Source organism: Neodiprion pinetum, chromosome 7 (assembly GCF_021155775.2).
Source record: "Neodiprion pinetum isolate iyNeoPine1 chromosome 7, iyNeoPine1.2, whole genome shotgun sequence".
Taxonomy (NCBI): Eukaryota; Metazoa; Arthropoda; class Insecta; order Hymenoptera; family Diprionidae; genus Neodiprion; species Neodiprion pinetum.
In genome coordinates, this window is record NC_060238.1 from 468911 (window position 1) to 484283 (window position 15373).

Here is a 15373-nt window from a genome sequence, read left to right on the forward strand (position 1 = left end):
CGCTGTGTGACTGAAGGCATGCATGCTTGCTTGAGAGGGCATGAGATCTCAAATTTTCGCGCCACTTCCTATTAGAACTAAGCAAATCGGAGAAATTTCAGCGAAAATTACTCCTGGTATCAGGAGCGCAGGAGAACCGAGGAGCTCTTTCAAAAACAGAGACACATTGATTGATTGATTGTCTGCATGTGATGGCGACGCTGTGTGACTGAAGGCATGCATGCTTACTTGACAGGGCATGAGATCTTAAATTTTCGCGCCACTTCGTATTAGAATTAAGCAAATCGGAGAAATTTCAGCGAAAACTACTCCTGGTATCAGGAGCGCAGGAGAATCGAGGAGCTCTTCTAAAAACAGGGACACATTGATTGATTGATTGACTGCATGTGATGTCGACGCTGTATGACTGAAGGCATGCATGCTCCGAGTATCAGGAGCGCAGAAAAACTGAGGAGCTCTTCTAAACACAGGGACACATTGATTGACTGCATGTTATGTCGACGCTGTGTGACTGAAGGCATGCATGCTTGCTTGAGAGGGCATGAGATCTCAAATTTTCGCGCCACTTCCTATTGGAATTAAGCAAATCGGAGAAATTTCAGCGAAAACTACTCCTGGTATCAGGAGCGCAGGAGAATCGAGGAGCTCTTCTAAAAACAGAGACGCATTGATTGATTGATTGACTGCATGTGATGTCGACGCTGTGTGACTGAAGGCGTGCATGCTTGCTTGAGAGGGCATGAGATCTCAAATTTTCGCGCCACTTCCTATTGGAATTAAGCAAATCGGAGAAATTTCAGCGAAAACTACTCCTGGTATCAGGAGCGCAGGAGAACCGAGGAGCTCTTCTAAAAACAGGGACACATCGATTGATTGATTGACTGCATGTGATGTCGACGCTGTGTGACTGAAGGCATGCATGCTTGCTTGAGAGGGCATGAGATCTCAAATTTTCGCGCCACTTCCTATTGGAATTAAGCAAATCGAAGAAATTTCAGCGAAAACTACTCCTGGTATCAGGAGCGCAGGAGAATCGAGGAGCTCTTCTAAAAACAGGGACACATTGATTGATTGATTGATTGACTGCATGTGATGTCGACGCTGTGTGACTGAAGGCATGCATGCTTGCTTGAGAGGGCATGAGATCTCAAATTTTCGCGCCACTTCCTATTAGAACTAAGCAAATCGGAGAAATTTCAGCGAAAATTACTCCTGGTATCAGGAGCGCAGGAGAACCGAGGAGCTCTTTCAAAAACAGAGACACATTGATTGATTGATTGTCTGCATGTGATGGCGACGCTGTGTGACTGAAGGCATGCATGCTTACTTGACAGGGCATGAGATCTCAAATTTTCGCGCCACTTCGTATTAGAATTAAGCAAATCGGAGAAATTTCAGCGAAAACTACTCCTGGTATCAGGAGCGCAGGAGAATCGAGGAGCTCTTCTAAAAACAGGGACACATTGATTGATTGATTGACTGCATGTGATGTCGACGCTGTATGACTGAAGGCATGCATGCTCCGAGTATCAGGAGCGCAGAAAAACTGAGGAGCTCTTCTAAACACAGGGACACATTGATTGACTGCATGTTATGTCGACGCTGTGTGACTGAAGGCATGCATGCTTGCTTGAGAGGGCATGAGATCTCAAATTTTCGCGCCACTTCCTATTGGAATTAAGCAAATCGGAGAAATTTCAGCGAAAACTACTCCTGGTATCAGGAGCGCAGGAGAATCGAGGAGCTCTTCTAAAAACAGGGACACATTAATTGATTGATTGACTGCATGTGATGTCGACGCTGTGTGACTGAAGGCATGCATGCGTGCTTGAGAGGGCATGAGATCTCAAATTTTCGCGCCATTTCCTATTAGAATTAAGCAAATCGGAGAAATTTCAGCGAAAACTACTCCTGGTATCAGGAGCGCAGGAGAACCGAGGAGCTCTTCTAAAAACAGGGACACATTGATTGATTGATTGACTGCATGTGATGTCGACGCTGTATGACTGAAGGCATGCATGCTTGATTGAGAGGGCATGAGATCTCAAATTTTCGCGCCACTTCCTATTGGAATTAAGCAAATCGGAGAAATTTCAGCGAAAACTACTCCTGGTATCAGGAGCGCAGGAGAATCGAGGAGCTCTTCTAAACACAGGGACACATTGATTGACTGCATGTTATGTCGACGCTGTGTGACTGAAGGCATGCATGCTTGCTTGAGAGGGCATGAGATCTCAAATTTTCGCGCCACTTCCCATTGGAATTAAGCAAATCGGAGAAATTTCAGCGAAAACTGCTCCTGGTATCAGGAGCGCAGGAGAATCGAGGAGCTCTACTAAAAACAGGGACACATTGATTGATTGATTGACTGCATGTGATGTCGACGCTGTGTGACTGAAGGCATGCATGCTTGCTTGAGAGGGCATGAGATCTCAAATTTTCGCGCCATTTCCTATTGGAATTAAGCAAATCGGAGAAATTTCAGCGAAAACTACTCCTGGTATCAGGAGCGCAGGAGAATCGAGGAGCTCTTCTAAAAACAGGGACACATTGATTGATTGATCGTCTGCATGTGATGGCGACGCTGTGTGACTGAAGGCGTGCATGCTTGCTTGAGAGGGTATGAAATCTCAAATTTTCGCGCCACTTCCTATCAGAACTAAGCAAATCGCTAGAAATTTCAACGAAAATTGCTCCTGGTATCAGGAGCGTAGGAGAACCGAGGAGCTCTTCCAAAAACAGGGACACATTGATTGATTGATTGATTGACTGCGCGTGATGTCGACGCTGTGTGAGTGAAGGCATGCATGCTTGCCTGAGAGGGCATGAGATCTCAAATTTTCGCGCCACTTCCTCTTAGAACTAAGCAAATCGAAGAAATTTCAGCGAAAATTGCTCCTGGTATCAGGAGCGCAGGAGAACCGAGGAGCTCTCCCAAAAACAGGGACACATTGGTTGATTGATTGACTGCATGTGATGTCGACGCTGTGTGACTGAACGCATGCCTGCTTGATTGATAGGGCATCTGATCTCATGGATTTTTGTTTAAAATTGTAACGTTTTACAAACATCCCGGAAGCAATACTACGATGCATCACATCGATGGAATTCTGCTAGTCTAATTTATTACGCACAGTTCGAATACGCTGCGGGAAACAAATCAAAAGTGACGGCCCCACAAAAAAATGTGCACCAACTTTTTAAAGAGGAGGGGAAGATAAGACACATACTGATAGGTTCAAGGTTTCAGTTGCAGTTTATTAAATATTTCTTAATCGTAGTACAAGTGTTCTGATGTCAGTGTATAGTGTTTTAACAAGTTCTTAAGTAGTATCGTTGTGGAAGACAAAAAGAAATGCAAAAGAATTATTGCACATTACCTAAGAAATGTTACTTTTATATCCCGAAAACAAACCGCAATTTACATAAGCCTAGGCCTAAAATGAGACATGTCATATGAGGTAGTTATCATTGTAGTTTGGAAGTAAGTAGAGTCTTATTTCATAATTGCAATCGTGTTCATAGTAGAAGAAACTGCAGCAAATACACGAATACGTGTGTCGAGCGGACGCCTGCGCTGGGGTTTTCAGGCTATACGACATGCTATCGCGTATGTCGAGTGGCCTGCTTTCAATGCGTTAGGCGCCTCGCTTCATTCACACCACTTATATTGTATTTTCGTGGGCGGGCAAGCGTGTGGTCTTGCAGTCAGAAACGTAATATTCGGGCCTGACGAAAACAAATCTAAACAAGATCGTCGTGCAAAAATGTCACGAGCCGGATCAAAATTAAAGTCGATGAGGAAACTTGTCGAGAAAGTGGATCATTCATCGAAACTGAGGACGGATATACCAGCTGGTATGGCAATGCCTAGTCCACCGTTAGGACCTGTACTCGGACAGGTTAGGTTTTGAATTGACACTATTTACTATCGCATATTTGTGAAATGCTCTGTAAGAATATACAGGGTTATTCTTCTGCACTTGAAAATGTGTTTCTTCCTAATACTACTTATTTGACCATCAATCTTACACTTGTACAAAGTCACCTATCATGCAATTAGTGAATCTTGGACGAGAATCGCTAGAAATTCGAACATTGGTCCGGATTTACCATAATGCTGCCAATAAAAACGTAATTATCTGTTTCAGCGTAACATAAACATTTCAGCTTTTTGCAAAGATTTTAATGAGAGAACCAAAGATATCAAGGAAGGAATTCCATTGCCCTGTCGAGTACGAGTGACCTCTGACCGTACTTATGATTTGGTGATCCACAAGCCACCAACAACTTTTTATTTAAAGCAAGCTGCTGGAATTCAGCGTGGTGCAATGCATTCTGGTTAGTGTTGCTATTTGCTTTTTTCCCTTCATTTCGTATGATTGTGATGAACTATCCAAATTTAAATACCTGAACTTTTTCAAGCCAAAAATTCAGTTGTTCTTCATTACATACTAACAGTTCAGCAAATAATTTTAAGCGTAGTATGTCCAACCATAAGTTATATTCCTGTAATTTGCAATGCCGTTATGAAGGAGGTTCAGTCTTTCTTCAGGCATGATGAAAGTTACATACATGCGATAAATGAATTTACAGCACCGTACATTGAAAAGAAATGTATTAGTAATCAATATTAAAGTTTGTCAATGACTCCCAATAATGGTTAATTCATAATACACATAATTCATGATACCGATGAACTTGCTACTCATAACTTTCCCAGTCTTTCACCAGCTTCGTTTAATAAGCTTTAATTAATAATCCATACTGGAATACATTATTCTAATTCCAAACGATGCGTGTTGGTAAAAAAAAATGAATATTCTTTTGCAGGTGAAGAAGTGGCTGGCAAAATAACATTGAAACATTTGTATGAAATTGCCAAGATCAAATCTGAAGATCCTTCTATGGCTTTACTGGATTTGAAACAAATCTGTGAAATGTTTGTTGGTGTGGCTCGTAGTTGTGGAATTCAAGTTGTACGAGAACTAGATCCTGTAGAATATGGCAAATTTTTGGAAGAACGAAAATTGGTAATCGAAGAGCAAAAGCGGGAATTGCAAGAAAAGAAAGAAGCTAGAATGCTCCGAACAATATAGATACAGACTTAGATACGATAAACTTACTGAACACTTCAAGCTGTAGAAATTAATTTACATAATTGAAATACAAAAATGAAATGTAACAATATTTTTTTCTGATAAATCGGTATTTTGCAACTTTAGTATTGTCTGAAATACAGTAATCATAATAATGCTAAGAATACACATACTTAGGAAATGCGTCTCTTCAAATTCATTCTAAAGTTGCAAAATATTGGTTTTTTTTGCAGCTTCGTTGCCTTAACTCTATGAACTTCACTATGTCTTAGAACTATTACATCTCTTCCTTGCACTTTTTCTTTGGAACTGGAAGATACCACTTTGAATTACGCAGGATACAAGATATCCATACATGTAATTGACAGACCTGAAGCCAGCATCCAGAGTTATTGCAGCTGATGTTAATTAAAATAACATTACGAAGCCAGACCATCCAAAGGTTGCTGCGTTCTTTAAACTTGTGATTCTCTTTTATAGCTATGAATATAAAACCGAACTGCATTGTAACGTAGTTCAACACGTTTGGCTGGTAATTCTGGCTGCTAGATTCATCTTCATATTAGAGCACTAATGTCAATTAACAAGGGATTCCGAGGTTGCTCTTCGTAAGATAATTTCTGTGTAACTTGAAATTTAAATCATTCTATTTATCCTTATCGATCTTTGTTGTGAAACAAAATATCAATTTGAAACTGCAGTCTACTGTGCACAATGGATTATTTCAATTTGTACATATATTAAATTATTTAGACATATTAGATAAATAATAAACAGGTACACTTTTGCATATTTTTGAATTAGATACAATACAGGTATTTTATTTTGTTTATTTATTTGATTAAGTATAAATCATTTGCTTTTCGATATTTCTCAGATTATTCACATTTGCATTCACTTTGTTACGTTACATAAGTATATATGATCTTTCACAAAATATCCGCTTCGCATTACTAAGCAGTCAAGTAATTGACTGTTCAACTTCACGCGATGTACCTTCAAAAACGTATCATCTACGTAGTAGAACCCGTCAGCTTATTTATAAAATGTCAAAACTGTTTCCTTGATGGTGATGGTAATTCTTCCCTGATAATGTTGAAAAATCTCCAGATGCAGATGAGATTAAGATGCTCGGCAGTAAAAGTTTACTGGTTTGAAAGAGCCAAACTAGATATCGGATTCAGCTGATGCCAAGAGTATCACCAACGACTGCAACAGTTCAAGAAATCATGAGCATGTGATGTTCGGTCACGAACAATGAGTACTTGTTCATATTCAATTGCTGTAGTGATTAGAAACAAACCTGTTTTGTTTGAGAAAAGATGCTTTTGTGCTGGAACTCTGCAACCCCTCACTTTTGGGGAACATCTTTCCTGCCTCAGGAAGATCAGGGCCCGTCCCACTCCGAAAATTTGATGCTTTAGATAACTGATCCTTCCTGAATATCGACTCGACGGGTATTTACTTTAGCTGCACAAAGTCATAGGCAGGGGAATCCAGGTACCTTCAATAGTGGAAGATGGTAACTCCAGGCTATGAGAGTATTCTCTATAGGATCAAAAAAATTATGCAGCAAAAATCGCAATTTCAAAGATATACGTGTTCTGGATCTATCGCATCGAAGTATTTTTCGCGCCTATCGTTTTTTTGCTGGTTGTCACAGACTCTTCGTGAAGCAACTTGGAAGTAAAGAGCCAATGAACCGTATGCAGTTGATAGTGATTGGTTGTTTAAACTACAAGCTATGAATTCTAGAAATTGTGGTGGTTCGTTGTTTTGAACAATTCTCTTGTCAACAATAAATTTTCAACGTTATGGCATTTAAATTGATTTTTATCAGATCTTCTTAATAGCGTCCTCTTCTCTTGATGGCGTCGTGCTTCCTTGACGGGTCCTATTCGCTCAACAGCATCTTCTTCTCTTTATGGCGTCCCATTGCCGGGATCTCGTCTCTTTCCCTCGATGACGTTCCGTTCCCTCGACGACGTTCCGTTCCCTCGACGGCGTCCCGTTCCCTCGACGGCGTCCCGTTCCCTCGACGGCGTCCCGTTCCCTCGACGGCGTCCCGTTCCCGCGATGACGATCCTGTTCCCTCGATGGCGTCCCGTTCCCTCGAAAGCGTCTTCCTTCATCGATTGCCCCCTCGTCCCTCAATGGCATCCTCTTCCTAATATGGTGTCCTCTTCTTACGATGGTGTCCTTTTCTTACGATGGTGTCCTTTTCTTACGATGGCGTCCACTTCCCACGATGGCGTCCTCTTCCCGCGATGTTGTCCTCTTCTCTCAACGGCGTTCTTCTCCTACGACAGTGTTGTCTTTCCAGTTTTTTTTTTTTTTTTTTTTTTTTTATTATTTGATGGCGTCTTCCTTTGATGTGTCCCCTTCCCGCGGATAGCGGCCTCTCTCCTCGATGGTACTCGCTTCCCTCAGTAGTATCCTCTTCCCGTAGATTGTCATCCTCCTAGAATGGCATCCTCTTCATTCTTCAGTAGTCTTCTTTCTTCTGCGATGGGTCCATTCTTCTGTACGATTCACCTGAAAATACCCCCCTTCACCAGCAAAGCAATTTTCAGTGACCCAGCTCATGCTCTTTTTTTTCCGTACTTTGTGATACAATTTAAATTTTTGATTTCCTTATTTTTTTTAAATACTTTTTTGTTTACTTGCTTCGTAATGGCATTTTTGCTGGGCCGTGATCTTTTCATGTAACGCTATAATTTTTTTTTTGGGGGCTCCAATGTGTTATTTTTTTTTCATCATGATTAATTTTTTTAGAGTCAATGTTTTCAATAATTTTTTTTTTCTTTTACCCCCAGTTTGCGCATGTTTTTCTTTCCTCACTCCAAGTTAATATTATCGAAGTAAATCCAAAATCACTGATGTAAAATCAGGAAATAGAAGTTAATTTTCCTCAGAAGCGTCAAACACCTCAACGCACAGAATACAATGGGAACCAGAAAGAAGATAACCTTCAGATCAACGACAAAGACCAATAGAATCTGGGGAGATCTGAAACAGTTTAATAACGAGTACCCATAAGTATTTTAAAACGGGCAAATTAATTTTGGTCAATTGATCACAAACCTGTAACTATATGGTGTAGAAGAATCTAGCGCTGGAACTCTGCATCGAGGTTCAAGTCCGCAGAGATGAGACGAAAACTAGCTGGCGGACCAGAAGTTGCCACCCCACAGTAGAACCGCGAGAATGATCAATCTTCCCAAGATGTTTTCAGCGAATAAGGTTTCAATTCAACTCCCTATCTACTTTCAGAGTAATTGCGCTACGACGATAATCCAACTGTCCAAAGTTGGAAATGCGCTAAGGTAAGGCGAAATAGATGATTTCCAATTTCAGAAGACTGAAAATCAGAACGGCAAAGTCGAAAGAGATGGGAAGCGATGCTGGAACATCCGAAAGGTAATATTGCAGCCAAACCCCTATGGAACATAGTTGGATGACCGAATTCATCCCCTTTCTTGTAAGGCTGACCCAGGGAATTCTCCGAAACTCTAAAAAACTCGGTTAGCAAAGACAACGAACTATAAAAAGAGCGCGTCTCACCTCTATTTTTCAGTTTCTTCTCAAGGACCCATTTCTAACATGAATCAGCAGCATAGACGAGTTTCCCATTTTGATAAAATGTATAATTTGTACCTGACCATTCCAGAATATTTTCAATTGACTATCCTTGTGGTATACAGGTCAACCCCAATTGTTCAGTCTTTTACATTGCAGCTTCTTCATTATTTAAAATCATCCCAATCTCTCGTCACCCACACATCAATCTAAGGGCCGTTAGTTGAAGGCATTTTCTACTCCAAAGTATCCTCAAGCGAATCACCAACAGTGCAATAACTAAAGGTACATAAATATCTATTAACCATGCATGTATGGTACTATTGATCTTGTCCAGCATGGTCGCAAATCCTGAGCATCTTTATGGGATCTATCGCTTGTCTATCAATTTATAACTATTGGGAAAGATGTAATGTTGCAGTTAACCGTTACCGTACAGCTTAATGCTTTATCTGGAGAGTAAACAATTATTTAGTCATGTCAATTTTCATCCTTTGATTCAATTGTTCATGTGAATAAATTTGAAATACTTCCAGGGATATACCGTATCCATATTTCCTTGCTGTAGTCTGGATCAAAGCGTCTCATATTTTACATCATTTAAAATACCTCAGTGACGGTATCACCTTGTGTTTACACAGACGTCAATCGATAAGAAGTGCATCATATGTCAATTTTCGTCAATAGGTAAATGATTGTGCAGTTTGAAATCTTCAACAAACGCGACGTGTAAGATCTTATTTTGTTCCTTGAAAGTGTAGCACACGTTTTTCCTTCTGAAAGTTCTTCAACCTACAGATAAAGATATTAGCCTCCCAAGTTCCCCCCTCCCCTCCCTGCCGACCGGCGCATAGTAGCGATTTATTCACATCGTTTTCAAATAATACAAATATACACAGCACTACAAAAGATCAATTCCTAAGAGTGAGTTCCTTACAATCGATGCTACACAATTATTGTGAAATTGTATATAACCAGAGGCAGAACTATAGTTATTAAGCACAATCATATGCACATACGCCTGTGGGTATATCAATGTAACTTTGTATGCACGTACGTATGTGTCTATATAGGTGTGTATGTATGCATCTACGTACGTCTATGCGCATCGCTATTTCTGAAGAACAATTAACAGCAATAAAGCCGGACAGTAAATTATAATAATTGCATTCCATATCACTCACCGATAACAGCCTAATTATGCTATGCCACTTCAAATCCGATCATACTTAATGTCCATAGGCTGTACAGAGTATTGCAAATTGGGTGCCACGATATGTAGATACAACTAATTTACTTGTGCCAGGAACACGAGGATGATTCTTGCGTACCTGATTAATTTTGCCGAGCTATGCCATATTATATACAAAGTACAATGCCACAGTCCTCAGCTAGTCCAGTAAAGAAGATTACATATAATTTTTTGTGCCTTCAATACCTAGCAAAATCATAGCCGCACAGCAATTTTTAATATTTACACATCGCTTGAAAGACTTGCCCACGTAATCACATGCAACTTTACACAGAACTGAACCAACTCCACCGCACTGTTTCACCAGAGCTTCTAAGGAAGAAAACATCTGTACTATTTTGCATTGAGCACTGTTTGTATGTCACAGGGACTCGTGCCATGTCGAAAAGCATTAACACGTCATGCTGGTTAAAAGACAGGTGAGGCGCTATCTGCTTTCCCTTTAGTTTCTAGAAAAGAAATCAAACATTGCTGCTCCCAACTTCCGAGATTGACATCTCCACGAGTTTGCATACTCTGTTGTACACCTAAATTTCCGCCAAGAGGCATCTGTTGCGTATAATGTACCTTATTGCGAAGAATTTACGTCTATCACCTTACATTGTTGAACGAGATAGTATGCAGCGAAATATCTTTAGATTACCGTGTACACCCGACTGCGATCAACCGGTATTTTACTCTTATGCTTCTGTTCAGAATTATTTAGTATTGATCACGGTACCTCGTCAATCGTTCAGGGGAATGCGCCATACAATTGGTACGTCAAGCCCAGCGATCCATGCGCCGTATCTCGCAATGCGTCGCTATCGCATCGGTCGGTATTCCTGTAGCTCAAAATGAGAATGTTGACTTTCCCCATCCCCGCCCCAAATATTTGCACAGATAATGATAGTAATATTCCGCTCTAAACAGCCATATTCATTCCTCTGTTACCTCGTTACACCTTACGAACCCTCTCGCCACCGATATTCTCGCAACTCTGCTGCCAGGATCAATAACCCTAATTCGACAGCAATCCTGAAGCTTAAATTGTCATATTGATTGCCCCAACCCCCCCAAATATGTTTTCACAAATTATTACAACCAATCATTGACCTTTTACCTCTGTAAAGACTGGGGTGATCTACGTTCAAACACATACGTTATCTTTCGTATCTCCGACTGCACAATATCCAGTATCAGCAACTTTTAAATCTTTGTCAACAGTTCTAGCCTCGGTCTCCTCTCATTGTTCTCCTGATGGCAATAACACCTGGTTTTTGTAAGCGAATGGATGAATATCTTGTATGACACCTTGTCGAGCAGCTTGGACTACCATGGCTCGACCCTTGGTACTGTTTCAGGGTCCAATTCATATGTTTTATCTTGACCAAGCAGGCAATCCTACAGTCGAAAATCAAAAGGTATGTGAAGCCCCACCCGCCGCCCCATTAATTTTCAACTCACGCAGTAGGTATCAATATTGCATACACAGATCTCAAATTGGTATATAAAAAGATGCTACGTTGGTTGGTGGATGAGTCCAAACTCGTTAGCTCTGTTTCCCCAGCTTCATAAAAATGTCGATACGCAGCAGTAAATTTGTCTCTGCATGCCGTCGCCGAACCATTCATAAATATATATTTTATGTGTATAGATACTATTCTTTTAGGTTACCAGGCATAATTTTTGATAACTTCTTGCTTGCTTTCTTGAAAGCTGATAAAGCGGCTGCCTTCTTGTTCTGCCTCTGCACAATCCAAATTTTTATATTGCGGAGAATATCTGACACCAAATAGCAAATCCACATCCAACCCTATCCAGGGTAGCGGAAGAGAAGGGTGGAAGCAGGGTGGAGATTCCCCTCGCATCCTCTGTCGACGCTAGTAGGTAGCAATAAAATTTGCAGACTTGCTCGCTTAATTTCTGCTGGGATTCCTATAGCTTAAAACAACAACAACAACAACAAGAACAACAAGAACAACGATATTGGTTACTGTGCCAGTCAGTCAGATATCCAAGAACATTGTCTCCAAAATGATCACCCATCACATTTTCTTATATCATTCACTTGATGCACGAAAAATTTGATATTTGTCCATATTAGCTAGGGCAATGAAAATCGCAAGAAACGCTGTCTAAATAACCGGTACCTCTGTATAATTTTCCTTTTTCCCTCTTGATGGCCATATTTGCGACATCATGTATAGTCTCCATTATTCAGCAATCTAAAACACTCACACCATTCTTTCCCCAACATAACTGCAACATATTATTGTTCCATTTGCGCAATCTTATTCATCCAGGTGGAATCAACTCGCGCTTCTTTGGTTCGAATCTGTGAAAACATGGTTATTTGTCGCCCAAGCAGGGCTCATATCTAGGCTACTCCGTGTATCATTGCATTTGCCATACTTTTCAACTTGATTACATAATATTGTGCATTTGCTAAAAAATCTACAAAAGACGATACCTTGCCAATCGACAATCTTTATAGACACGACTCGATTAATATAGGAGATACACTTATTTCTGGTATACACTCCCATACCTGGCACTTTCTTTATCCTAGAATGATATTGAAACTGGTGCGTTCCTGAATAACTGCGGTTCGACTGAGTTTCGTGCAATCGGTGATGAGGGATGATCGATCAGCATGCGACGTTAGGTGGGATGAACCCGTAAGTCTGGCATGTAAAAGACCTATTTAACTTCAGCTTGCCCGTGCCGTTCGTCAGACCTGAGAAAATACCATATTTCCTGGGGGAGGTGGGGGTGTTACATAGGAACAGCTCACCGCCGGTATTCCCCCTAGTTTTCTGGCTTGTTCTCGGATCAGCGGCAAAACGAGGGATGATTTACTATGCGATGCGTTCTCGCTTGCGAATCAGGGGTGTAGAGTTTTGAGGTGTCATTTCAGCCAGTCTGCCTCATGGCTGTCTAGAAACACAGAATATCCCTTTCGTTTTTTAAAAAACGCCCGGCGGCGTGCGCTTGATTCGGTGGAAGTGCAACCAGACACATTCACAGCCCCGGGGTGACCTTTGTACCAAGTTTTGGCTCGGAACGCAATTTTCTATGGGTTTACTGCCGTACTGAAAAGGATTTATGGAATTAATAGTACAAGAAATAAAATTATCGTGATACTAGAAAAAAAATGTTGCTTGTTAAATATGTAACATCTTTATTTTTGTAAAAATATTCTCTTATCGAGTCTTTGGTCTCCATCTATAAAACAGAATTATACACAACAAAAAGAAAATTCAATATGAATTAAATTATATATGTTTACAATAGTTTTCTTTTAAAAACAGGCGTATAACAATTTCTTTTCTCCTTTTAATTAACGAGTTACGATTACGTTGGTCTTAAGAATTATAAAAAATTATGTCTGTGGTACATGTGAAGTGTGTTCATTGACTCTACAATAGATCTGAAAATAATCTATGAATTTAATGATCAATATACTACTTTTCCGCATCTATTGCTAATTCTCAACACATGAGTAGACATGTGCGAGATAAGGGGGCGTCCATTAATTCCGCGAGTTGTTGGGGGAGGGGGGTCTAGCCCAGTTTCACGCGGGGGAGAGTGGGGGTCTCGGCAAATGTCACGTAACGTTTTTTCACACGAGTCACCGCGGACTGAATTACAATGAATATTCTTTTACAAATTTTAACAGTTCCGATTCAAGTATTTTATTGCAATTTTCTCGACTGTGATTCTACACTACGTTCTGCCTGAAAATATTAGTGTTAACTAGACTTAAATAAAAATAATTGAGCAAATTATGTTTTTTTTAAACAAATTCAACGCGGTCAAGCACAGGTCAACGTATTTACACTAAAAATACGCATTTTGAAAAATCTCGCGTGAGATTGGGGGGGGGGATCGCCTAGGTAACCACACGTAATGAATGGACGCCCGCTAAGAAGAATCTATACTTTTTATTGCAAAAAAGACTTTGGTTTCGATACGGTCTACAAACCAAACCGCTGATTGGCAGAGAGCCCTCGCAGAGCTTCCAGTCATCAGTGCCCCTAGCCTCCCAATGTCATCAGAACCAGCCACCTCAGCCCTCCATTCCATTGTCATCTCAAACGTAGAGACTGCAATTAAAAAATATCCAGATATACATCGGGATGTCGTAGCTAGGACTAGTCCTTTTCCCGCGGGGTATGCCTAAGTGCAGGACAGCTGGAAGGAGCTACTCTTGCTCTCTCAAATTTTCATCTTCTTCAAAATCCTCGAGACTGTTTTATTTGTGTTCCAAGGAAATGCCACAGAATATCGTTCAGTGTCGTAACTTTCAAACAAATTACACCCGTTGCTATCCGTCAGTCGTAGAAGTCAATGGTAAGAACGAACCAACTGTGACAGATATTTCTTTTTCTCATCACTCATCGTTGCAAGGGAGCCTTGATCGCCTTCAGCATCGACATAAAACTGTCCAAGCTGCTCAGTGCCGAGCACAACGGCGCCTCCCAGACATTCTCTTCTTGCTCGTTGTGGCCAGATTCGTAGAACTCCTCCTCATTTTGGCAGTGTCTTTGGGTTATGGTGAGTTTTTCTTTGATCTGCTGCCATCTTCTGAGTCTCAACATCTGTTTGTGATGCAGCTCTCGCTCAGCCGTAGAAATGGTGTACGCAAGTACAGCTTCCACTCTCAGGTTTCGTCTGGGGCTTCGACGGAATATTACTTTCTTACAGCGAGCCCTGTGTATCCAATCAGACAATTCTTCGGTATGACCATCTTGATCGATATCATGTCCTCGTGGCTTCCTCGTGGCTCCCATTTCGACGAAATCGGATGTCAAATTGGTGGGATATATTCGAACAGCCTTCAGATACGATGGTTACGTCTCGTTCTTTAATTAACGGGCTGACGCGTCTTCCTCAGATAACTAATGAACACAGTATACACCAACCTGTATCAAGCTTCGAGTCGCCGGTGAGGCTTCTCTCGTACGCGATGCAACACCGCCTGTGCTTCGTTCGTAGGATGTCAAGTATGCGATATCTTTGTTCTTGATTTGTTCGGTCCACCCTGCCACTGGCAACACCACTCGATACAGCCCCTGCGACGTCCGACGATGGAATGTGCCCGGGAGACGGATGGTGGGAGTTTATATACCCCTGGTGGGTGTCGCCAGACCTCGCTACCGACGCCTGATCGAACGCCGTGCTACTACGCCCAGTTCGCCCGAACTAGTCCCAAGTATTTACCTCGATTTTATTCAACCGAGCTCTTTCTGCACCCGCGCTTCGTCCCTATATTGAAATAAAATCGAAACCATGTGTTTTGCCCTTATCAATTTGTCATGTAATTGCCGCCAGTGCAAAAGTAGCGGGGTGTTCCAAGGGTTTCACCGCGTAGGCGAATGGATTTTGCTGCGTTCTACGGCCAAGGTGGCGGCGTCGAGACGCTACGTCACCGGTCAATGTAACTACTCTCGTCCCCCCG

The 15373-nt window shown here is 41.3% G+C and overlaps 2 protein-coding genes across 2 annotated transcripts; one reads left to right on the forward strand and one right to left on the reverse strand.

Moving 5' to 3' along the window:
• The first annotated feature begins 3667 nt into the window (after positions 1-3667).
• On the forward strand, positions 3668-6228 carry mRpL11 (mitochondrial ribosomal protein L11). Its single transcript, XM_046635325.2, has 3 exons — positions 3668-3902; positions 4152-4341; positions 4834-6228. Exons 1-3 carry the CDS (start codon positions 3768-3770, stop codon positions 5097-5099), a joined length of 591 nt encoding a protein of 196 aa, XP_046491281.1. The 5' UTR covers positions 3668-3767; the 3' UTR covers positions 5100-6228.
• Positions 6229-14024: 7796 nt separating this feature from the next.
• LOC124223408 (uncharacterized) lies at positions 14025-14831 on the reverse strand. The gene has a single exon (XM_046635331.1). It carries the CDS (start codon positions 14703-14705, stop codon positions 14310-14312), a length of 396 nt encoding a protein of 131 aa, XP_046491287.1. The 5' UTR covers positions 14706-14831; the 3' UTR covers positions 14025-14309.
• Positions 14832-15373: the final 542 nt, after the last annotated feature.

Coding starts and splice junctions, on each gene's coding strand:
- mRpL11 (XM_046635325.2), top strand. CDS start 3,768: ATGTCACGAGCCGGATCAAAATTAAAGTCGATGAGGAAACTTGTCGAG. Junction 3,903..4,151: donor TAGGACCTGTACTCGGACAG/GTTAGGTTTTGA, acceptor TATCTGTTTCAG/CGTAACATAAACATTTCAGC. Junction 4,342..4,833: donor GCGTGGTGCAATGCATTCTG/GTTAGTGTTGCT, acceptor ATTCTTTTGCAG/GTGAAGAAGTGGCTGGCAAA.
- LOC124223408 (XM_046635331.1), bottom strand. CDS start 14,705: ATGGGAGCCACGAGGAAGCCACGAGGACATGATATCGATCAAGATGGT.